Raw genomic sequence first — 24,202 nt, forward strand, 5'->3', positions numbered from 1 at the left:
TTGGGAAACCGAAAATCCATCAAGGACTGGATCCCAGACACAGAGGGAGGAGCGGTGAGAGGCGAGACTGGAGAAGAACGCAGGGGCCAGATCAAGAAGGGCCTTAAACGTCACGGTAAGTAGTGCAGACTTCACCTCCCTGGAGCCAAGAGGAGTGCCTTAATGTATGTGAACAAGGGGAGTGACGTGATCCCACAGGAAAGGGACAAGGTTGGAAGCAAGGAGACCAAGAGAAGGCACGGGACTCCTTCCGGGTGACCAAACTTGGCAGGCTCAACAAGGCTAGGAACAGCCAAGATGACAGCAGGTGAGCTGACTCGAGAGACGATCAGGAGGTGGGATGGGTGGGCAGGGAGGGACTGGGGGTGTTGCTGGGAGAGGGCAGGGTTGAGAAAAATGCCCAGGTTTCTGGTTTTAGGAGCTGGGTGGACAGTTCCATCTTCTGGAATAAGAAACACAAAACAACAATTGGGTTTAGAGTCAGAGGCCAATGAGTTCAAACTTGGACATGCTGAGTTTGAGATGTCTTTGGGACATCCATGTGACCGTGGCCTAGAGATGTGGGTCCTGACTTTGAGAGAGACCTGGGGGTCTTTGGCACATGGATGATTATGGAAGTAATGGAGAGAATGGAGTGGGGGTGGCCTGAACTAGACGAGAAAATGAATTGGAGAGCACCCTACAAAACAGCAGTGTTCAAAAGACAGACAATGACAATAGTCCCACAAGTAAAAGAAAAAACAGTCATAGAAAATGAGAAGTCATAGAAAATGAGAAGAGAAGAGCTTCAGAAGAGAAGGAAAGAAATCATTTTCTTTCCTGAGAAAGAGGACCACCTCACGCCTATCAGCAGGGCTATGACCAACAAGGCCCAAATGTCCACCACCTGGTGGATGGGTAAACAAAATATGGTGGATCCACACAATAGAATGGAATTCAGCCTTAGGAAGGAACAAAGCCCTGACACACGCTACAACGTGGATGAACCTTGAAAATATTATGCTAAGAGAAACCACATGCAAAAGGCCACACGTTGTCTGAGTCTATTTACATAAAATGTCCAGAATAGGCAGGTCCTATAGAGACAGCAGTTATTATTCTTCATAATATCTTCCTCACCCACCCAAGGCCATTTCTCAAGTAATCCTCCCTATTTTGTCCTACATCATCAATTATCCCTCTGCAATGGCTACTCCCATCAGCAGGTACATGATGTCACTTTTTAGAAAAACTCTTTTTGCTCTGTTTCCCCCTCCAGTTACCTCTGCATTTCTCTCCTTCCTTTAGAGCAAAACTCATTTAAAGAGCAGTTTGTATCTCCCATCTCTCTTCTATTCTTTTCTGCCCACAACCTCCATATTACTAAATCCAATGGTCCCATCTCAGTCTTCATCTTCCTTTTCTGGTCAGCATCTCAATCTTCATCTTCCTTGTCTGGTCAGCAGCGTTAGACACAGATGGCCCACCCTGTCTCTCATCACCCAGCATCCCGCACTCACCTGGACTTTCTCCAGCCCTCTCTGCTCCTTCTCACCTCCCTGCCCTCTAAGCACTCCAGGACCCTGTCCTCGGAACTCCCTTTGTTCTGCGCACACTGACTCCCAGCATGAATTCATAATCACCAACGCCACCACAATGATCTAAATCCCCACTGTCCCTTGCCTGGATCACTGCAGCAGCCTCCTAACTCATGGCTATCAACATGCCACCCAAACACTCTTGCTCAAAGTCCATGTCACTCCCTGAACACAGGCCAGTGTCCTTTGCACCATCGGTTCTCTCTCTCAGGATGCTTTTGCCCAAGACATCTAAATAGGCAGCTCCCTCACTTCTTTGAGTCTGAACTCAAAAGTCACCTCCTCACTGAAGACCACCTGGTCATCCTATCTAAAATCAAACAGCCCCCAGCATGACATTTCATATCCCCCACATACTCTATACTGTATGGATTTTGCTTGTTGTCTGTCTCACCACCTGAAATGCAAGCTCCTTGAGGGCAGGGATGTTTGTCCTTTTTGTACAACTGCTTCAAATAGTACCTGGTACATAACCAGTGCTCAAGAAGTATTTAGTGAAAAAACCATTGGGCTTAGTGGACATACACATATTATTTGGTTTTGTGTTGCTGCTCTGGCATAATCAGCCACAGGAAAGCAAACACTTCCAAACACACAAGCACTAGGATTAAATTGGATGGATGGATGGATGGATGGATGGATGGATTGAAAGTTTAGGATGCTGTGATGAACAGAATACATGCATAATTACATTTAACCCCTATTTCTTAGATACAGCCATACCCATTAACTGAGCATCAGAGAAGTTAATTTATCCAAATGACAGAGCCCATGATATTTCCACAAAGCTATGGCACCAGCATGGCAATGTGTCGGGAAAATTAAGGATAACACACAGTGTTTGGGAGGGGCGGGAAACACCCAGTCTCACAATGGGCACAGATTTAACTTGGTATAATCTCTCAGGAGAGCAGTTTAGTAGGACATATAAAAAGGTTCTCTAAATGTCAAGCAAAAGAAGGCTGGTTTTAAAAACATGTTACACATCTCTTAATGCAACATTCTAAATCCACTAAAAAGTATTACAGGAATATATTTCTTGACATGTAGAGATTTCATGATACATCATTAAATAGAAAGGAGTTTTGAAAAAAACGTAGATTATGCTCCCATTTTGCTTAAATATATTTATAAAGCTAGGAGTATATACATGTATGTAGGTATATGTGTACATGTCAAAAGCATATGGAAAAACAGTGGTTAATCTCTGAATGATAGGATTATGAATATGTTTTTCTTTTAAATTACATATATTTTCTCATTTTTCTACAATGAGCATGAATTATAGGGTACTTTTTTAAAAATGGAAGCAGAAGCTTCCAAATGTGTTCCTGACAGGTCAACAGCAAATGGCAAACAGTGGTCTCGCCATTGGCAAGATCACTAAGAAATATAGTGGAAGTGAGTATTGGTTCAGCCAGCCCAAAGTACTGCAGCCTAAGCTTGAGTCACCTGGACAAAGTTAACTTTTATTCTCCAGGCTTTTCAGTAAGGCAGGAAATCATGTAAAATACTTCGTTAAAATGTATATTAAGAAATTAACTTTAAAACATCCTTTGAGTTAGATTCATTGGTAGCTTCAATGATCTAAAAAATTCAACTCAGCAAATCACACCCTTCTCTTCCATGACAAAAATGTGGTCTAAATGAATGGTACACTTGTTTAGTCCAGGATAGGCCCACTGAAAGAGCAGAATTGAAACAGATCCTTCATGGGGGAAAAAAAACACTGAATTGGGATTCATCTGTTCCTAGTAAATCTGCCTAAATCTCTACAACTTGAGATTACAAACCAGAAATCTCAATGTTGTACTATAATAGAAGTCCTTCCATTGAAGTAAGGCCAAGGACACTTTTCTCATTAAACTAACATGGCACAGTCATTGAAAGCCAAGACCCCGAGAGCATTTGTTCCTAATCTAATTGTCCTTGTCCCTCCATTTAATGAAATGCAATTTCAAATTCACTATATTGAAGTATTTTAAAAATCATTTCTATTACAATATTAAATGTATATTATGGTATTCTAATTAATTTTAAGTAAATTTCTACATAAATCAAAATCTCTTGGGAAACTTCTTCAATTTTCCCACTAATATATTTTGATCAAAACAGAAATTCTGTGAAAGAATAATTTACAGAAGCTAGGTCTTTCTGCTCTGTATTACTGTATCACAAAATAAGGCTAAATGACTTAGTAAAACATTTAGACATTGAATTTTTGGACTTGGCAAAAGCTTATGCCACATTTAATTTGTAAAACAGTTTACACTGGTATTCAAATTGTAGGCAATCATGGATCTCAAATTTGGATAGGATGAGCTACAATTTAAAGGCATTATGAATAATAATAGCACCAACTACTTATTGAGCTCTTGCTGTATGTCAAAAGCACCAGGCAAAGTGATTTACAAAGATCATCTCACTTAATCCTGCCCACATTCTGACAGATACCATTTTACATCAGTCCCTACAGATCTAATCCTGGGATGACATAACATGAATCATTTAGCCATTTCTCTATTGGTGGACATTCAGGTTGTCCCCAGCATTTTGTAATTTAAAAACAATATGCTACTGTAAACATCCTTAAACCCCAGTGTGTGAACAGACCAAGGCCTATCAAGCTGGAACCGGTGCAGGAAGGGCTGCACATGGCCTTAACTTCCAACAAGGTCTCCAGGAGCTTTTAGGGCTGAGGCACGCAGCTCCCCTGACCCTGGGCACTGGGGATGCAGCTGTTCTCAACTCACCCTAGAAAGAGGTGGAGCAGCAGAGGGGGAAGGCCCTCATTCTGGTGCTCTTCTTATGGAAGCTCCCCCAGCCCCTCGCATGAATCATGGAGAACCCTGTGCCCCATCCTGCTGGCTCCCTGCATTTTCCCCGGGAGAGCTGCTTTGCACCTTCACTGAAGACACTGGGGGGTGCCTTCCGCTGCCACTGCACATCAGGGTTCTCTTTCTGTGATGTAAGGGCTTGAACATCTATCAGAAAAAGTTCCTACGATGACTTACTTTGAATTAAATGGAAGAAATTCATTTAATACTAGCAAGTTGTACAAAAGCAGTCATGGGTCTTTTCCTGGGAAAAGAGTGGGAGCAATCCTGGAGTCATTCCTAGAATGCTTGGTTTTAGTCCAAGCTCTACTGCAAACGAGCCACCCAGTGGCAGATGGTGCTTAACCTTTCTTGAACTCTTTATTCATCTTTTAAATGGCAGGTATTAAGGCCTGCTCTGCCTCACTCACATGGTTGCTATTTTTCCATTTTTGCAGATGAGACTATAGGTGTGAAAACATGCTGAGAACATAAGCCACACAACATTCCATGTTAAAAGAGAGGAAACTTCTGGACATTGAACACGATGATGAAGCATTCAAGGACTCACACGACTCTCCAATGCACAGCGTGGCGTGCAGGCATCTCAGCCCTGGCTACGTGAATATGGTCACATAGAAAATCGGCAGCATGGGGGGCTCACAAAGAAACCCATGAAGTCCTAGCACTTGGCATCTCACCAAAGCATTTCTATTTCTGGAACATAATAAGCAAGGAAAACAAGCAAAGACAAGTCTCTTTTGTTGAGACAAGATTTCACTCTGTTGCTCAGGCTGGAGTGCAGTACTGTGCAATCATAGCTCACTGCATCCTGAAACACCTGGGCTCAAGCGATCCTCCTGCCTCAGCTTCCCACGTGCCACCATGCCTGGATAACTTTTTTGTTGTTGTTTTTTTGTAGAGATAGGGTCTTGCTGGTCTAGAATTCCTGGGCTCAAGTAATTCTCCCACCTTGGCCTCCCAAAGTGCTGGGATTACAGGTGTGAGCCATGGCACCTGACCAACAAGTCTTTTAGTTCATTAAGTATTATACTGTCTCCGGGATCATAGGTGCATCCCCATAGGCCACAAGGCAGGCAAACTGTGGTTTAGCAAGTAGTAGTAATGCCACTGGGAGTGACAGGCTGCCTTTGGTCCTGTGACCGGCTAGCTCTATGTTCTCGTGTGGGGCAGCAGGACACAGCTCTGAATCTCAGCTACTCTTACAGTCCCCTCTAGGCACAGCAGAGTTCCTGGAGTAAATCATGTGTGTCGGCCAAAGCTCTTGGTGGTGGTTCCAACTCATTCAGGGTTGGCTCCACCATTGACATGTGTCCAAGCAAATGCTTGTCCTACCAAGACAAGCATTTACACAACAAACAATAATAATTGCAAACCCTTTTTAGGGGTGACTCCTTCCACAAAAGGAAATGGGGGCAGGATCGTGAGCATCAGGCACTTCCAGGCCATGCACACTGACGTGATACTGTTCCATCCTCAGGACCCCAGAGGGTGAAGCTGGGCATCTCACACACTGTCAGAAGCAATGTGAGTTTTCAGAAATATTATGGAATCCAATCCAGAAGTAAATAGTAAAGAGATTAAAATAATGCATGTTAATTCTACTTCTCTATAAATAATCATTAATGTGAACAAACGTGTCTTCACAAAGGGTCCGTTACATTACATCACTGTTTAAAATAGCAAAAAGCCAAAGGTCTGCTCAAAGAAGATGAGCTAAATAATTATGATAAACTCACATGGTGGAATGGTTTTCAGGCATTAAAAATCATGTCTTCCTAGGGCAGGCACTAGGTTGCTGGGCACTCACTCTATGAGGCTATAGTTACCCAAAAGAGTTTAAAATTTTTTATTTTTGCTGAAGATAATGGCTTCCAACTCCATCCAGGTCCCTGCAAAGAACATGGTCCTATCCTTTTTTATAGCTGCATAGTATTCCATGGTGTATATGTACCACTTTTTTTTTAATCCAGTCTGTCATTGATGGGCATTTAGGTTGGTTCCATGTCTTTTCTATTGTGAACAGTGCTGCAGCGAACATACATGTGCATGTATCTTTATGATAGGATGATTTATATTCCCTTGGGTATATACCCAGCAATGGGATTGCTGGGCCAAATGCTATTTCTGCCTCTAGGTATTTAAGCAGTCACCATGCTGTCTTCCACAATGATTGAACTAATTTACCCTCCCACCAACAGTGTAAAAGTGTTCTCTTCCTCCACAACCTTGCCAGCATCTGTTGTTTTTTGACTTTGTAATAACAGCAGAATGGCTATTTTGAAAAAGTCAAAAAACAGAAGTTGCTGGTGAGAATGTGGAGAAAAGGGAATGCTTATACACTGTTTGTGGGAATGTAATTAGTTCAGCTACTATGCAGGGCCATTGGAGGTTTCTCAAAGAACTCAGAACTACCATTTGAAAAAGAAAATAATCATTCTACCAAAAAGCACATGCACTCATACATTCACTGCACACTATTCACTATAGCAAAGTCATTGAATCAACCTTGTGCCCATTCGTGGTGGACTGGATAAAGAAAATGTGGTACATATACACCATGGAATACTATGCAGCCATAAAAAAGAACACGGATGCAGCTGGAGCCATCATCCCAAATGAATTAACGCAGGAACAGAAAACCAAATACTCCATGTTCTCACCTATAAGTGGGGGCTAAACAGTAGGTACTCATGGGTGTAAAGATGATGACAGTAGACACTGGAAACTACTATTAATAGATGGAGGAGGGAGGGAATGGGGCAAGGGTTGAAAAACTAACTATTGGATACTATGCTCACTGCCTGGGTGACAGAATAAATTATATCCCAAACCTCAGCATCACGCAATGTACTCATGCAGAGACATGGATGGAGTTGGAAGCCATTATCCTCAGCAAACTAATACAGGAACAGAAAACCAAACACCACATGTTCTCACTTGTAAGTGGGAGCTGAATGATAAGAACACATGGGCACAGGGAGGGGAGCACACACACTGGCGCCTGTCAGAGAGGAGGACTGAGGGGAGGGAGAGCATCAGGAAGAGTAGCTAAAGGATGCTGGGATTAACACCTAGGAGATGGGATGCTCTGTGCCGCAAACCACCATGGCACATGTTTAACTGTGGAACAAACCTGCACATCCTGCACATGTACTCCTGAACTTAAAATAAAAGTTGAAGAAAAAAATAAAAAATAATTTTTAAATAGCCATTCTGACTGGTGTGAGATGGTATCTCACTGTAGTTTTGATTTTCTGCACAGTATTTTTGACACCTCTCTCAATGAGAACTACTTTTATAATCACATTTTTGAAATGAACAAAGTGGAAATTCAAAACTAAAAATTTTTTTAACTCTTCGGGGTAACTATAGCCTCATAGAGTGAATGCCCAGCAACCTAGTGCCTGCCCTAGGAGGACAAGACCAGCGCGGGTGTGGAGATCCTGGTGTGCCCGCTCGGCGCTTCACGTCTGTAGAGCAAGGCTTCCTCTACTAGAAAACAAGAAGTTTTGACAAGATAGTCTGAAATTTCCTCCCTGTCCTAAAATATTGCCTTTTAAATCATATCTTATTTAAATCACTGAAATATGCAAAGGATGAACCAAGAGTCAAACTCTAACAAATGTTCTCAAGAGTGATTTCCAGAATTGTTGCATAATCCCACCCCCAGCCCCACAGGAAGAGGGGAAACAGGTACAGAGGTGTCAGGATGATCACAAATCATTTCCACGCTCTTTATTAAGGTAGCCCTGAAATTCAGTGACTGCCAGAATTGCTTTCTAGTTGGAAACTTGCCCTCTCATCCTTGGCAAGTTACAATTTAAGGTGAGTAAAGTAATAAATTTGACTTATTTTAACTGCCCTCAAGGGCAGACTCCAAGAAAGCAGCGGAACGCTTCTGGAAGCTGGTGCCTATGAACAATGCTGGGGCTGCCGGCGTGTCCTGCATGGAGCTCTGGGTGACGCTCCAAAGACACAGAGAAGAGCCACTTCTGTAAGATGTGGAGGAGAAGCACTTAACTAGTGCTGGCACATTATATATATTTTATCATTTAGTCCTTACAACGAGCTTCTGAGGTATCTATTATCTTCTCCATTTTACAGGTGAGGAAATTTAAGAACAGCAACATTACGACTTAGAGAAGTAGATGCCCTCAAAATAACTCACCTGTGTAATAATCCACAAAATAAGTTTGTTTTTAAGTAAAAATGATGTTAAATTCTAAATATCAACAGGCTACCTGGCTTAAAACTGTGGTTTTTATTGCTTATGAAAAAGGCATGTCTCTTTAAACAAATTAAATGGTTATTTTTACTAAGAATCAAGTGATAAGAAAGGTGTGATGGAATGTTCTGTCCTGTAGACCTAATAAATGTCTATCAAGTACAAAAATGTTGAGCACTTGGGACAAATCTTTAAATTTAGCATTGTAATTAGATTCAACATTGCGTAACTCTAAATAACTTTTCCTGAGACCTGTCTTTCCAAACCTCCCCAAAACAAAAGGAAAATGAAAACTTGAATTAATTGCACGGTGTGCCTCAAAGATGACTATCTCCCTCTGCACATCTTAGCCTCTCTTCACTGCCTTCCACCACTTGGTTACTTAGGTGCTTTGACAAGTATGACAAGCTTGCACATTGTGTTCTGACTTCAAGAGCAACACATCTCTGCAGGTATTTACTGCTTCTGTAAAACTTCAATTATTCTATGCCGACATTTAAATTTTTACCAAGTTAGCCAATTTATTCCACTATTAGTTGTTAGAAGCAAACACTTACTTCCTTCAACTTCCTTATCTTTGCAGATTTTCGGGGAACTATATGAATATAACTGCAAAAGAAGAAAGAAGAAAACATCATTAGAAGGAAGACATTTACATAGAAAGTTCCAGACTCTTTAGAAATGAGTCCTTTTCCAGCTTAATAGATACAACCCCACAGCAATTCGGAACTAGAATCTAAAATTTTCTCGGTGTTAGAATCCACATCAGCATACAATAGCAATGCTGTTGTAGGACAGTTTTCACACTGGGTACCACTGGCACTGCCTCTTGAAAGTGTCTCTTAAGTGACATTGCTTTCCCTCATGTAATTTTATTAAAGAGAAACCTGAGAAATCATCTAATTCAACAGCATTTTTTAACCAGGTCGCTGAAGGCCCAGAACTGCAAGCTCATCAACGTTCCCATGACAGGCTAAGGTCAGAACAGAAACCCAGACTCCCCTCCAGCTCCTCCACACCCCCACCGCTCCCTCCCGGCTCACAGAAATTCAACACTGTTCTCCTTTTGCCAAAACTGCAAACTAGAAAAGAGTCACCAGCATAAAATGTGTCTGAGCCCTACTGACACAATTTTTTTTTACTGTTGGGGACTTCTGGGACTTCCGTATTCCTCAAAAATAAAATGTTTTCATGGGTAATAAATAATACCTTCAAATTTATATCTGATACTAAGGTTTCTTCCTGATTAAAAAAAATGTATTTGAGATTGTTATTGTTTTTGATAGTTTTAGCAATATTCAGAGAAGGGTCAACTTAGACTGGTAAATAGAAAGGGAAGAAATAACTAAATGTTCAATAAAGAGTCACGGACGCAGATCCCCACAGAAACTGGTCAAGTAAATGATGACACTCGCCAAGGGTGGTCTCAGGGACTGGTGGGGGCTGTGGCTGGTGGGACCATCCTTTCCCTTCTGAGGCGGACAGGGCCTCACAGGTCCAGATAGTAGAGATGCACGCAACTACAACCAAGTCCTCTGAACAATCAAATCCTCTATTTTTTCCAAGGGAGACCAAAAGTTCATATTATTACATGAATTCTCCCCATTATAAAATGTTGCAGCCAACTCAAACCTTTGAAAATTGTATGAACCGAACAAAACATGGCTACTGGCTGAGTCCAGCCTGAGCCTCTCCACTTGCTTAGAGGCCCTTGTATCCACTCTTCACTAGCTTAGTCTAGTCTTCCTGCTTTCCAAATAAATATTTTAAATTTGTTCTAAATTCCCAAATTCCATATTTGTTTATGAACATTAATCTCCCAGATGAGACATCTGATTTTCATTACATGGAACCAAAAAATAAAATTTAACACAGAAAAAAGCATAAAAAGATCCTACAAAAACACAAAATACTATTTATTATTTCAATGTTGCACTCCCAAGAACATACAAAAACAGAAAGAAAGGACAAATAGTTCCTCAGACAGCCCATGACTGAGGTCTTTAACTCAGGCACAGAGAGAAGCCTGCTGGGTGGGCTTAGCTTGCCCTGAGGTGGGAGGGGAGTGTGTCTGTGAAGCAGAGATGGGACCATTAGGTGCAAGCTCCCTCCTGGCTACTTCCAGAGAACAAAGGAAGGGAAGAGACCACCCATGAGAATCAGTGCCAGGCACCTTACCCTACTGCATTCATTCCATTCTCCCAACCGTACCGCAGAGTGGACGTGAAGCAAGCCTGCTTTATGGATGAGGAAACCAAGTCTTGGAGAGGTTATTTAACTTGTTAAACATTACTCAGGTAGAGAAAGCCAGGATTAAATTCCACCAGTCTCTGGCTCTGAGGCCAACATTCCTGTCATCTATCACAACTTCCTCTCCACCCACTTTTCCTCTTTCTCCTGTCATCTGCGGCGAGTTCCCAGGTACAAATGGGTGGCCAGGGAGATGACAGGAAAAGGCTGGGTTGAGGAAGAATGAGGATAGTTTGATTCAAATAGCATGTTCACACTCATGTCTCAGCAACAAGCTCTAAGGTAAACAGGGTAATATTCCTAAACATTCGAATTATTTGGGGTCCCTCCCCTAAACACACACACACACACACACACACATACGTGCACACATACACAACACCCTGATTTAGATTTTGTTGTAAATATGGCTTTCTCCACAAAAGAAATATTAATTCTAGGCTTTATATGACACGTAATTGTTTTGAAAAGTAATTATTATCTTATAATATTTTGTTTTATACAGAAAAAAATTATGTTCTTTGGGTCTCAAATTATTTTATTCCAGGAAATGCAAGAAATGTCTGAGTAATGAGTGGATATTGGATAGATTTGTTGGTGTTTGTCTTTTTAATGCACCATCTTGAAACCACTATGATGGGGGAGCTCCCGGACCACTAATATATCAACAGCCTTCACTTCAAAGTTCATTTGCTGGTGACACAATTAGAATATTATTTTCCAGTGAAAATTCATTGACCTGCTCAATGGCTTAGCAATTACAGAATATAAATTTCCAAGAGCTAGTTTACTTTGCTAACACCAGTGAAAATCCAGCCACATTTTTCAGAGCTTTGTTCACCAAAGTCTGAATTCCAATTTCAGACTCATTGACCTAAAAAAAACTGAAAAAAAGGAACCCCACGTGCTCTCTATGTTGAACTTCACATGCAGACATGGCTCATCTATTTTACAGCAGTGAAGATGCATGGATAATAGATAATGCAAAATAACCCAGGCTGTCTGCCACACGGACCCCAACTCCCCTCCCTCTGCAGTGGGTGACATTTCTTTCCTCCCAAAAAGTAAAATAAACACTAAGAGCACTGGGAAGAAAAACATCTCAATTTTTTCTCAATATTTTTGCTACATGTCCAAAACATTTTAAATAAACCATGAGACTTGAGACTCTCTCTACAAAACTGGAGGTACAACAGGGTCTGTTAGAAAATACCCAGCCCCACAGCAAGGGGAAAGAGTAACATCTCCCAGGCATACTCCAGGCTTGGTGGCAGGTGCTTGATACGTTTCCTTCCTCATTTGCTAACATGTAAAACACAGGCCAATTTTACAACGAAATGTCTTGGGATAAAATTAAATACTTTTCATTATATATGTATCGAAAAGGATTTTAAAGTCAGTTTTTGTAGAAAGATATTCTTTAATTGTAAAACAGCACTGAACACTGGATCCTGGGTAGGATGTCAGTTCTAGATATTCACACCATCTGACTAGCCCGGAAAAAATAATCACAAATCACATGGCTATAAAGGAATATAATTTTGTCCATGAATTCTCATACATAACAGGATTATCATAGTAATAAATTTCAATCTGAAATATGCTAATCCAGATTCTACCTTTTAGCAACTGTGATGCCTGTGACTTACGATTTTTCTTCAGAAACAACTGAATGGTAAATTCATATCTCTGCAAATGCCACTAAAAATTTGGAACCATACACCAGCCCTCATACTAAATCCCACTACTTTTTCAAAAAACAACAAACAAAACTCAAGCTGCTGACTTAATTCAGAGCATTTTTGAACTGGGAGCATTTGAAAGAAGAAAATGGAAATTCTCTCTGGGGAATCTCACTTTTATCTCAGCCCTCGAAGAATGTCCCCACACAAAGCTATACAAAAGGAGTAGTTCACAGTCAAAAAATAAGTAAACCTACAAGGAAATAGAGGACCAGGAGAGAAAAGCAGCTGAGATCACAGAAAGCAGACACAGGCTGCAGTAATGGATTACAGACACAAACCGTGGGATGGCAATAGTTTAATTATAATTAAAGGCAAGCTTGAAAATGCACGCACGGGCCGGGCGCGGTGGCTCACGCTTGTAATCCCAGCACTTTGGGAGGCCGAGGCGGGCGAATCACGAGGTCAGGAGATCGAGACCACGGTGAAACCCCGTCTCTACTAAAAATACAAAAAAATTAGCCGGGCGTGGTGGCGGGCGCCTGTAGTCCCAGCTACTCGGAGAGGCTGAGGCAGGAGAATGGCGTGACCCCGGGAGGCGGAGCTTGCAGTGAGCCGAGATCGCGCCACTGCACTCCAGCCTGGGTGACAGAGCGAGACTCCGTCTCAAAAAAAAAAAAAAAAAAAGAAAATGCACGCAGGACCAAGGACCAAGTGATGGCAAGTGATGGACGCAGAGTGAGAGGGGTTACCCTGAGCGATTTCAAATGGGAACTGCCCAACCCGCCCCATTCCCAGGCCCTGCCCCCCACGCCCCACCCCCTCCCCCACGCCCCTCTCCCCCCTCCCCCTCCCCCACGCCCCTCTCCCCCCCTCCCCCTCCCCCACGCCCCTCTCCCCCCTCCCCCACCCCCTCCCCCCCGCCCCTCTCCACACCCACCTGTTTCTGCCCCATGCCTCTCCCCCCACGCCCTCCTGGCCACCTCTGGAGCGGTCCTGAATCTCTGCCGGAGAGGGCCCGCCCTGCGCCATAGGAAGGGACCCTGGGGGCGGGGTTGCCTCGGCTTCGCCGCCAGGAAACCACGTGGCCTGGGGCGGTCCGACGCCGGCGGCGCTGGATCCACGCCGAAAGATGGGCGCCTGAGCCGGGAGGGAAGCCTGGGGAGGTCACCTAGGGAGCACGGCCCTGACCGCGCTCAGACCCAAGAGGGCGCGGGGGGCGCGGGGGGCGCGTGCGCACTTACTCGAGCTCCTTGAAGCGCTCGCGGCCCGCCGCCACGTACTTGCCGCCCGCCTGCAGCGCGTCCAGCCCCAGCACACGGTGCCCACGCGTGGGCGTGAAGAGGCGGCGCACGCCGAACGGGACGTCCACCTGCTCCGTGAGCTGCTCCAGCAGCGCCTCGAAGGTGGCCGCGCGGCGCCGCGACAGCACGAACTTCTTGCCCACGTAGAACGGGTCCCCGTTGCGGTACACCACGATGGTCTTGGCGGGCGCGGTGTCCACCAGCGCGGAGGGCCCGCGGGTGCCCATGGCCGCGCCCCGCTCTTCGCTGGCCGGGGCCGAGAGGCTGCGGCAACGCGGGCAGCGACGCCTGCAGAGCCGCGCCTAGGCCCAGGCACCGCCGACGGGAGGTCCGCTCCAGCCGCTGGCGCAGGACGGGGACTGGGCGGGGCTGCCAGGCGGGCGAGGGCTGCGTGTTGACGCGACCCTGGGCGATTGTGACCGCCTGGCCGCCAGGGCGAGGGGGCGGGGACGGGGCAGTAGACGGGGCAACGGGGAGCCCGGTCAGGTGAGGACGTAATCGGGAGCCCGGGCAGGTGAGGGGCGTGGCGGCAGAGCCCAGGAAAAGAGGAGGAGGAGGAGGCTAGAGTGATTGTGCTGAGCGCCCCGGGACGCCCTCCGTGCCCCTCCCCCTACACTCGCCGCTCTCCCCTGCAGAAGCGGTAGAGAGGAGGGTTAGGGAGGGACCAGGACCATCTTGACAATCCACATTGGATGCGTGCTGGGATCTGCTTCACATTTTTGAGCCACTGTTTCTTGGATCTTAAGTTGAATGTGACCGGTTCAGCCCCAGAATCTTCTAGGACTCCTGGCCCAGAGTGGGGAATGTGAGCTTTTCCACCAGAGGAAGAGCTGTGCAGAGCCACTGGGAGCCTGTGAGGATCAGGGCTATAGCCGCTGGCGTGCGGTGTCAGGCGTGTGCCATCCAGAACGCACCCTCATTGGGGTTAAGAATGATCCAGAGGGAGACGGGGTCTTTGGAAGAATCGTTCCTACTCTGGGTAAAGATAGGCCAGTCCCCTTGAGTGATTCTAGACAGTAGGCTACATGTTACGACTGGAAGTCCACACCAAAGGTACGGAATATTGATATTATGAGTATCAATATCTTATAATGTTCAAAAAAAAGTAGTTCCTTAGAGACCACCATTCACAGCCATAGCCAGTATGTAAGTTACCAAATGCCTCATAGCAACATTAAATACAGAGATCAATTTGTGAGATGACCACTTTATTAAATCACCAGGTGTTCAAAACACTTGAAAAGAAGATTATGACTGGGAAATGACTGCCGTGTGTCCGACACCGGGGCTTTGTGTGTATTAAGGGTTTGCTTTGACGCCCACCGAGAACTTCATCATGGGCTTCTCCCGGGGCCTCAGGAGGCAGATGGAGCTGGGGAAGCCCCGGAGCCGAAGGCGGCTCACTCCCCCGTCGGGGACGATGGTGAGCCTGGCGTGAGTGATGACATCTTGGAGCTCCAGGGTCAGGCTGTCGAACAGATGAGTTTGGTTGGGAGACAACTGAGAAGCAAGCAGATGCACAGGTCCCAGTCTGTTAACAGGGCATGTGTGGCCGAATGAGCCCACGCCCCGGGCAAACCTTTGGCTTGGACTTAACCGAAGGGGCTTTAAAAGAAGTTATTAATTGATGATAATTTGGCTTTCCATGAAAATCTGCTAGTAGGATGCCCAAATAATACATGAATAATCAGGCCGCAACAAACAATTGATGGGCAACCTAAATGCCCATCAATTGTTTCTAATAGTTGTTGATTATACATAAGCAAATTGATTAAAAAAAAAAAATGAAAGAAGAGATCATCTTGGTCTCTTCCGGAGATTATTTCCTATCTTTACATGGGAGCAGCTCTCACCTCCAGCCTGACCCTCTTTCTAAATCAAAGAAGACACTTGTGGAATATCTCAGAGCGTCCATCCTGCAGGTGGACACTCCATTGTAGCTTTAAATGTGCTAGTCGCCCCTTCTACAAAGTTAAACATGATGCAGGGACATATTTCCATGTATGTATTCTGAACACTTAACAATTTTGTTCCAACAAAATTTGGAAATATAAAAGTGGAGAGAAATAGAGCCTTCTTATTTAAGTTTGCAGATAGGGGTTTTAAACCTCATTCATTTTACCATTAAACTGAGCAGAAACCTTGGAGTGTATCCTAATCCTTCAAAAGAGAATCTTAGGGAAATAGCACAGTCTGAGTGCTGGCTCCTAATAACATGCCACAGGAACCTTGGTCACTGGAAGCAGTGGTTTCCACTTGGGGGCCGGGAGAATCCACTTTTGCGTGATCACGTCCTCTTCTTCCTGAGTTGTCAGGATGCACCCATCCACTTTACAGCTGTCAGGAGCATTGCCTGTTGGAGCAAAACACAGCGTGATTTTCTGTCTGCATTCACACTCAGTTTGGCATATAAGATATCATGCTTTTCTAATAAGATCAAAAACCCAGCAAAGAACAAGTCCCTGGTCTTCCTGAGCAAAAGCAAAGGTATGAAGTATGTGAGAGAAGGAACAAACTGGTTTGTGAGGCTCAGATTGCCTCATGAAATAGACATTTCTTTTTCAGAGGACTCAGAAGCAGTCCGCCATATGTGAAGCGGCTGGCGCATTTCAGTTTGAATGTATAGCGTTCTCACTTTGAAATCTGAATGTATTTGATAAGCTTCCTCAGTTGCAGATTTAATTACTTGCAGACTGCTATGTGGCTCATCTGAAATTATTATGAAGCTGGAAAATATTTTCCTATGACATATTTTTTAACATGACAATCAAAAGGAAATACTGAGTTTTATGTTAGCTAGCGCTGGGCACCTGCCACACACGTGTATTTGGGTATTTCTGAGTCATCTTCAGGTGACAGTATATGGTCCTGAGATTCTTCTCTCTTTGGAATATCATAGGAATCGTGTGCTCAGTGGGGTTAGAGGACCTTGAGGGGAAGGTCCCACTCTCTTTGAGAAGAGAGAACTTCTACTGGGGCTCTTAAGATCAACAGAGGAGGAGCTGCTAATCAAGAACCCTGGAAAAGAGGAGACCGTGGCTCACATGCCCCCTTTGTGGCCCATCTCTTAAAACGGTGGTCTCCAGGGTGGGTGAACATGCCCCTGGGGTACATACGGACACAAAGGACGCAAGTAGAGAACATTAGAGCTGCTATTTCTATTTGATATACATACATATGTGTATGTATATTAAGCTTTGTGTATTTGATATAACCTACTATATTATTGCTATAAGTGGATACTGCTATGCTTCCTCATTTCCATTACGGTCATCATATTGTATGTACCAGAGGTATCCTGAGTGATCGACAGTGGTAGATTCATGACCTGTTGCAGTTTTGGGTTCCTGCTTAAGTGGATTTACTGTTTGTTATCTAGTTTTAACTAAAGCATCCCTCACAAAAATAAGTAAATTATTTTAAACCATTCATGCAGAGAACTGTGGATTAAAGATACCATTAAAAACTGCAAGTATGTATGAACAAGAAAATCCAGAACTGCCATTTCACCTGACCCTCAGTCAGCCACATTGAAAAGTAAAAACCATGGCCACATAACCAGATCTAAAATTCAGTCTTAAAAAAACAAGCAATGGGGAAATGACTCCCAATTCAATAAATGGGGCTGGGTTAACGGGCTAGCCATATGCAGAAGATTGAAACAGGACCCCTTCCTTACACCATATACAAAAATCAACTCAAGGTGGATTAAAGGCTTAAATGTAAAACCCGAAACTATAAACACCCTGGAAGATAACTTAGGAAATACCATTCTGGACATGGGAACTGGCAAAGATTTCATGATGAAGATGCCAAAAGCAATTGCAACAAAAGCAAAAAAAAATGACAAATGGGATCTAATTAAACTAAAGAGCTGCACAGCAAAATAAACTATCAACAGAGTAAACAGACAACCTATGGAATGGGAGAAAATATTTGCAACCTATGCTTCTGACAAAGGTCTAATATCCAGAATCTATAAGGAATTTAAACAAATTTACAAGCAAAAAACAACCCCATTAAGAAGTGGGCCAAGGACATAAACAGATGCTTTTCAAAAGAAGACATACATGCAGCCTACAAGCATATGAAAAAATGGCCGACATCGCTAATCATTAGAGAAATGCAAATCAAAACCACTGGGAGATACAATCTCACACCAGTCAGAATGGCTGTTATGAAAAAATAAAAAAATAACAATTGTTGACAAGGTCGTGGAGAAAAGGGAACATGTATACACTGCTGGTGGGAGTGTAAATTAGTACAGCCATTGTGGAAAGTGTTGTGCTGATTCCTCAAAGAACTAAAAACAGAATTACCATTGGACTCGGCAATCCCATTATTTGGCATATACCCAAAGGAATATAAATTGTTCTGCCATAAAGACATGCACATGTATGTTCATTGCAGCACTGTTCACAATAGCAAAGACGTGGAATCAACCTAAATGTCCATCAATTGTAGACTAGCTAAAGAAAATACGATACATATACAACATGGAGTACTATGCAGCCATAAAAAGGAATGAGATAATGTCCTTTGCAGCAACATGGATGCAGCTGGAGACCATTATTCTTAGCAAACTAACACAGGAACAGAAAACCAAACACTATATGTTTTCATAAGTGGCAGCTAAATAATGAGAACACATGAGCACATGGACACTGGGGCCTAATTGAAGGTGGAGGGTGGGAGGAGGGAGATCAGAAAAAAATACTTATTGGGTACTATACTTGATACCTACATGATAAAATAATCTGTACACCAAAACCCCATGACACAAGTTTACCTATGTAACAAACCTGCACATTTACCCTTGAACCTAAAATAATACTTAAAAGAAAAAATAGATAAAATGCCATCTTTCCAAAATAAGTTAAAATTACCAAGACTTCTTGAAATAATTATAGGCACTACCGTTAATGATGAGCCTGGCCTTGAACATGATTTAATGGTTAATAATTGAGTAAAGTCACAATAATTCCCAAGTCATTTAAAAACCACTCACCCAAAACATGAATATAAACTGCCACTATTTATTCAAAGATGGCTAACGTGGAATACTCAGTCCAGTACTTATAAAATGTCACATAACAATTTAAAAGTGTAGCAACTTCTTTTGAATTGTCTTAATAATACACATATGTATTTCATAAGAAAGTAAATACAGAATATCAGGGTTGTTTGTCCAAATATTTTTTAAACAAATAGAGGTGTACAGTTTTAAAAATGTGTAAACCACTGCCTTAAAAGTGAAGCCTGGGGAAGAAATGGTCACTCCCCTTCCCTGGTCAATCTGCTTAGGACCCTTCTCTGTAAAAAGGTGCCTCCCATCCCTGTGCTTTTCACAGGCTCTTTTTCCAAGGGGGATGCAGAGCCTGTATGGTAAAGGGCTGGACAGTGTCATGGAATCTTGTATGACTTTGGGGGTCATCCAGCCCAAATGTGAATTTTATAGAGGGGTTACTAAAGTTCAAAGGGTTGGCTGGGCATGGTGTCTCATGCCTGTAATCCCACCACTTTGGGAGGCCGAGATGAGCATATCACCCAAGGTCAGGAGTTTGAGATCAGCCTGGCCAACATGGTGAAACCCTGTCTCTACTAAAAATACAAAAATTAGCCAGGCATGGTGGCGGGCACCTGTAATCCCAGCTACTCAGGAGGCTGAGGCAGGAAGAATCGCTTGAACCCAGGAGGCAGAGGTTGCAGTGAGCCAAGATCATGCCACTGCACTCCAACCTGGGTGACAAAGCAAGACTCTGTCTCAAAAATAAATAAAGGTCGGGCGCAGTGGCTCAGGCCTGTAATCCCAGCACTTTGGGAGGCCATGGTGGGTGAATCACCTGAGGTCAGGAGTTCAAGACCAGCGTGGACAACATGGCAAAAACCCATCTCTACTAACAATACAAAATTAGCTGGATATTGTGTAGGATGCCTGTAATCCCAGCTACTCGGGAGGCTGAGGCAGGAGAATCGCTTGGACCCTGGAGGTGGAGGTTGCAGTGAGCTGAGATTGTGCCACTGCACTCCAGCCTAGGCAGCACAGCAAGACTCCAACTCGAAAAAATAAATAAATAATAGATAGATAGATGGATAGAGTTCTAAGGGTTAAAGTAGCATGCTCAAAATTACACAGCTTAAACGGGGAATCCACACTGAAAGCCCAGTGTCCTCAGTCCCACTTCCATAGAACTCAGTCTTTAGAATAAACACACCAATTATAGGATACTTCTTTATGGCTTTGCATTTACCTTTAAAATATTTTGTGTCAATTTCAATTCGAGTTATTACTCCAGGATGTGCCAATCGGAAAACTGCCCATTCACAACCCGGAACCAAGAGAATGCCATTCTCATCATTCTGGAATTCAGAAGAGAAGAAAATGATAAACGAACTTGGAGTCATTCAAGAAACCAGTCCCAAAAACCAACAGGTGAAAAAGGTTGACGTGTTTCTTTTATTTCTTACTATAGAATAGTATTTCCTGTGGCCTGATGTGTAAATCACTTTCATGTAAATTGCCTCTTTGCTATCATTTCTTAAATGTCTCATGCCAATTTGTGAGTTCATTGGGTCCCGGATAAGTTTTTCTAAATTTCTATGTCAATTACAGATCCCTGCAAAATGTTATACGTGCAGCAATCTTTATCTAATCCAGTCCATAGGTCCTCTTAATTAGTTTGTTTTGACCTTTCAAGGCACATATTTTGTTGGTCAAACCTATACTGATACATGATGTGCGTTCAAACCTTAGTTTTGAGAACGGAGAGTCTGTTCATTGATATCTCAAAGCATCAGGTGACATGAAATCTAACTTAGGAAGGGGAGGGCACTTTTCTGACCAAGTTTTTGGTGGGATTTGCAAATTGAAAGGCATTGTATTTTTTGTTTCACTTCATCTTGGTTTCTGTATCTCAAATTAGTTACTGGCCAAGTTAAACAGGTGCGTGGACTCTAGAGCGCCCTGTCCATTACAAGTTCACATAAGTGGTGTAATCCTGAGATACACAGATATTAAACATGACTAAACTAGTGGTTCTTCCCCAGATCTCCCAACACATTTATTCATAACTTTTGTATTATTAAATCGCAGCTCCTTTTGTTTCTTTATTGAAGAAACAGAGGAATGTTCCAAAAATGCATTGGCATAGCTGGCAATGACCAGTATGTTTGGGCTTCTGAGCCTCTGCCCTGATATTATGAAAACAGTAGGAAATTTGGAAAATATAAATCATAGTAATTAGCATTTAGAACAATGCACATGAGATTTCTAAAATATGCAAAAGTTTATTTAAAAGAAAAAGTTTCAAAAAGTACTTTTTAGAAAAACTTTAAACAATAGTTATTTTTAACTTCTTACTTCTAATATTGGTGGCCGGTCCAGCCTTCTTGCAGTTTCCCAACCATCTGCCATAGACTTTGCCCCGCCAACTCCTACAGAAAATAACATTGTTGAATGGTAAACTGCATGATTTTGACTATGAGGATGAATACATTGCTGTAATTAAATTCCAGATCTTATGCATCTGAGCATTGCTACATAAGTTATTTTCATTAAAGTTAATGTTTCAGTAAATTCGCAAACAATCATAGCGTTAGTTAAATTTTACTTTTCCTTTTAAAGCAGCTACTTAGGCCAAAATTAGGTAGAAAAATTGGTAATGTTGACTTTTTTCATGTCAAAAAGGCATCAAATCCTACACATGGAAGATTAATCTCATCCACTCCTGTGCTTTGAGATGTGCCTTTCCTTTTAAATCACTCTGACCATATTGGGGTATTTAATGCCGGTACCCAGACTTCCTAAATAAGGCAGCTCCAAGAATATCATCTTACCTATTATATTGTTTGGGTGCCCAAGCTTAGCATTACTAAATCCTACACAGACACCCCCAAAAGCGATGGCCACTAGGTCTGCAGGTTCTTTGGGGTCAGTTGCAGTCCAGTCTTTTTGTCCAGTACCGAAAACTCTAAGTCGTGCAATTCCACCGTCTGAAAAGGAAAGGTGCCTCAGTTATTGTTTGTAAAAATGGCTGCTTGTGTACCATAAACTACTGTCTTCTCCAGTGTCACCTCTTGGTAGGCTTTGGCCACACCCACCTGCTGTTTCTCAAATACAACAAGCCCACTGCCCCCAGGGCCTTTGCACTTGATATTACCCTGTACCAGAACAACTTTCCCAGCTCTCCAAAAGACTACTTATGTTCCTCACCTTAAAGGCATGGCCTCAGAAAAGTCTTCCCTCTCATCCTCTGACGTTATCTCCCCCCTTCTCCATTCAGCCACTGCCTGACTCCCCAGGTTACATTTTATCATATCTCTTTGCTTATTTACTCCAGAGCTCTAATCACAGCCTGAAATTATCTTTTTAAGTTCCTGCTAAAATCAGTCTCCAAAACCCAGAATGCGAAATCCTTGTGGGCCAGACCAGTTACCTGTGTTGTTCACTTCTGTACCACTCTTGTATCATCTCTGCCTAGAAGAGGTCTGGGCACATAGTAGGCATCGAAGTTTTTTTAATAATTAAATGAACAACTCCAAGGTCAAATAGCATTTGGGAAATTCACCATGCAAATAATGTTTCATGCTAGAAATGAGCATTGCTGACTCCCACACAGACTCAGACAAGAGAACCTTATGTTTTTATTTTTACAACACCACCCTGCTTAGCAATGCGATTCAGAATACAAAAGATGATATTCACAAAATCGAACTGCTGCTGAGAACCACAGCAGCCTGAAATTAGGTCTGCAGAGCAGCAAATAGCTACCAAAACCAACTCACAGCATCTGATTCTAGTAGAATGAATGTTTTGCGTCTTCGAATATTAATTCCTAGAAGGTGGAAACCAAGCGTTTTTAATATGGAAAATTAATTTAATCAAAATGTTGTACTAAAACAAGCCCTATATGTTTTTATTTTACAAATTTAGTGAAAATGAGTGATCTGAAAATTTTTTGGTAAAACAATGGAAGTCTTGCTATTTACAACAAATAAAACCAAAAATTTCATTGGCATAAAACCCTAGAAAAGATCCTAGGGGGAGTCATTCAGCAGGAGCTGGGCTATGAGAGTAATATCACTGCCATTCTAGTTCATTAAATATTATAATTGGCTTTAATGGTATAGAAGATATTCATCTGTTGAAAGTAAAGTCGATTTCACATTTTAAAAAACAAGATTCTTCTTTACAGAGTTAATATCCAAACTTGCTTTTAATCACAACTGCCAAGGAATCCCAGAAATGACTCTTCATCCTCTGAGTACATCTCATTTAAACCAACCCATTCCACCCAGCGTGTCCCGTGACATCAGCCTAGTTTTCCCCAGCTTCCTTTCCCTTTACACCTGGATCCCAGGTGGAATCCTCATGGAGCAATTAAAGATGCCACTAAGAGTTGGGACATGAAACCTGCATGCAGGCATTGCCCATCTCTCCTCTTCAGGCCGTCAGTGCTGACCAATTAGGAAAGAGCTTTTATGTGCTTAGGGGCCCTTCACATTCAACTCTCAGAAACAGTCAAATAGAAAAGTTCATGGCTCTACCAAAGTACTTTTGTTATATGTATCACTGTTTTGCAGTTTTTTGTTTTCTTTTCTTTTGTTTTCTTTTTGAGACAGAGTCTCACTCTTGTCGCCCAGGCTGGAGTGCGGTGGCACGATCTCGGTTCAAGCGATTCTGCTGCCTCAGCCTCCCCAGTAGCTGGGATTACAGGCACCCGTCACCACACCTGGCTAATTTTTGTACTTTTAGTAGAGGCAAGGTTTCCCCATGTTGGCCAGGCTGGTCTTGAACTCCTGACCTCAGGTGATCTGCCCACCTCAGCCTCCCAAAGTTATTTTTCTTATCTGTCTCCCACTGGGTTATTCACTTCATAAGGACAACGACTCTGTCAATTAAATCTCACAGCAAATAGTTATTGAGTTTCTCCTGTGTTCCCCATGCTGTGCTAAGTGTCGGGTGTACAAAAATGACAATCTGGACCCACAGCCCTTTCTTCATGAAGCATACACTCTGTTGGCTCTGCCCTACACATTGTCAGGAAAAATGATTTTATGGCCAATGCTCAGTCTGTAGCTCAAAGTAGTTATTCCATAGTGTATGTTAAATTAACAAGTGGGAGAGAGGTCTGAATCTCTTGTAAGCTTTGCTCATTCATTTTCTTGCACTATTTTTAGAACAGATTATTTCAGTGAATAATATTAGTAAACATGTGTTTAGATCTTTCCATTTTCAGGTCTCACTTTAAAGCATCATAACCAGAGAAACATTGCATCTAAAATAAGGTTCTGGAGAACCACTTCTGGCATGACAGCAGGAGGA

At 42.8% G+C, this 24,202-nt stretch overlaps 2 protein-coding genes across 11 annotated transcripts in view; both read right to left on the reverse strand.

Annotated features, from left to right (window-relative positions):
- DCDC2C (doublecortin domain containing 2C) overlaps positions 1 to 14,268 on the reverse strand; it is a 141,717-nt gene extending 127,449 nt beyond the window's left edge. For 6 of the 8 annotated variants that reach the window (XM_055253193.2, XM_055253195.2, XM_055253196.2 and 3 more), the window contains exons 1-2: positions 13,819 to 14,214; positions 9,200 to 9,251 (exon numbers count right to left, since the gene is read on the reverse strand). In XM_055253193.2, coding sequence (XP_055109168.1) covers positions 9,200 to 9,251; positions 13,819 to 14,105 — 339 coding nt within the window. In that variant the 5' untranslated portion in view covers positions 14,106 to 14,214. Of the gene's footprint in view, positions 1 to 9,199; positions 9,252 to 10,820; positions 10,958 to 13,818 lie in introns of those variants that run through there. The other 2 variants (XM_063624015.1, XM_063624017.1) reach the window with 2 other exon arrangements.
- An 801-nt stretch (positions 14,269 to 15,069) lies between these two features.
- Positions 15,070 to 24,202, reverse strand: part of ALLC (allantoicase) — a 44,679-nt gene continuing 35,546 nt past the window's right edge. For all 3 annotated transcript variants that reach the window (XM_055253199.2, XM_055253200.2, XM_055253201.2), the window contains 5 exons: positions 21,715 to 21,870; positions 21,239 to 21,312; positions 20,130 to 20,238; positions 16,107 to 16,231; positions 15,070 to 15,378 (listed from right to left, as the gene is read on the reverse strand). In XM_055253199.2, coding sequence (XP_055109174.2) covers positions 15,178 to 15,378; positions 16,107 to 16,231; positions 20,130 to 20,238; positions 21,239 to 21,312; positions 21,715 to 21,870 — 665 coding nt within the window. In that variant the 3' untranslated portion in view covers positions 15,070 to 15,177. The remainder of the gene's footprint in view (positions 15,379 to 16,106; positions 16,232 to 20,129; positions 20,239 to 21,238; positions 21,313 to 21,714; positions 21,871 to 24,202) is intronic.

Source organism: Symphalangus syndactylus, chromosome 18 (assembly GCF_028878055.3).
Source record: "Symphalangus syndactylus isolate Jambi chromosome 18, NHGRI_mSymSyn1-v2.1_pri, whole genome shotgun sequence".
In the NCBI taxonomy this organism is placed as follows: Eukaryota; Metazoa; Chordata; class Mammalia; order Primates; family Hylobatidae; genus Symphalangus; species Symphalangus syndactylus.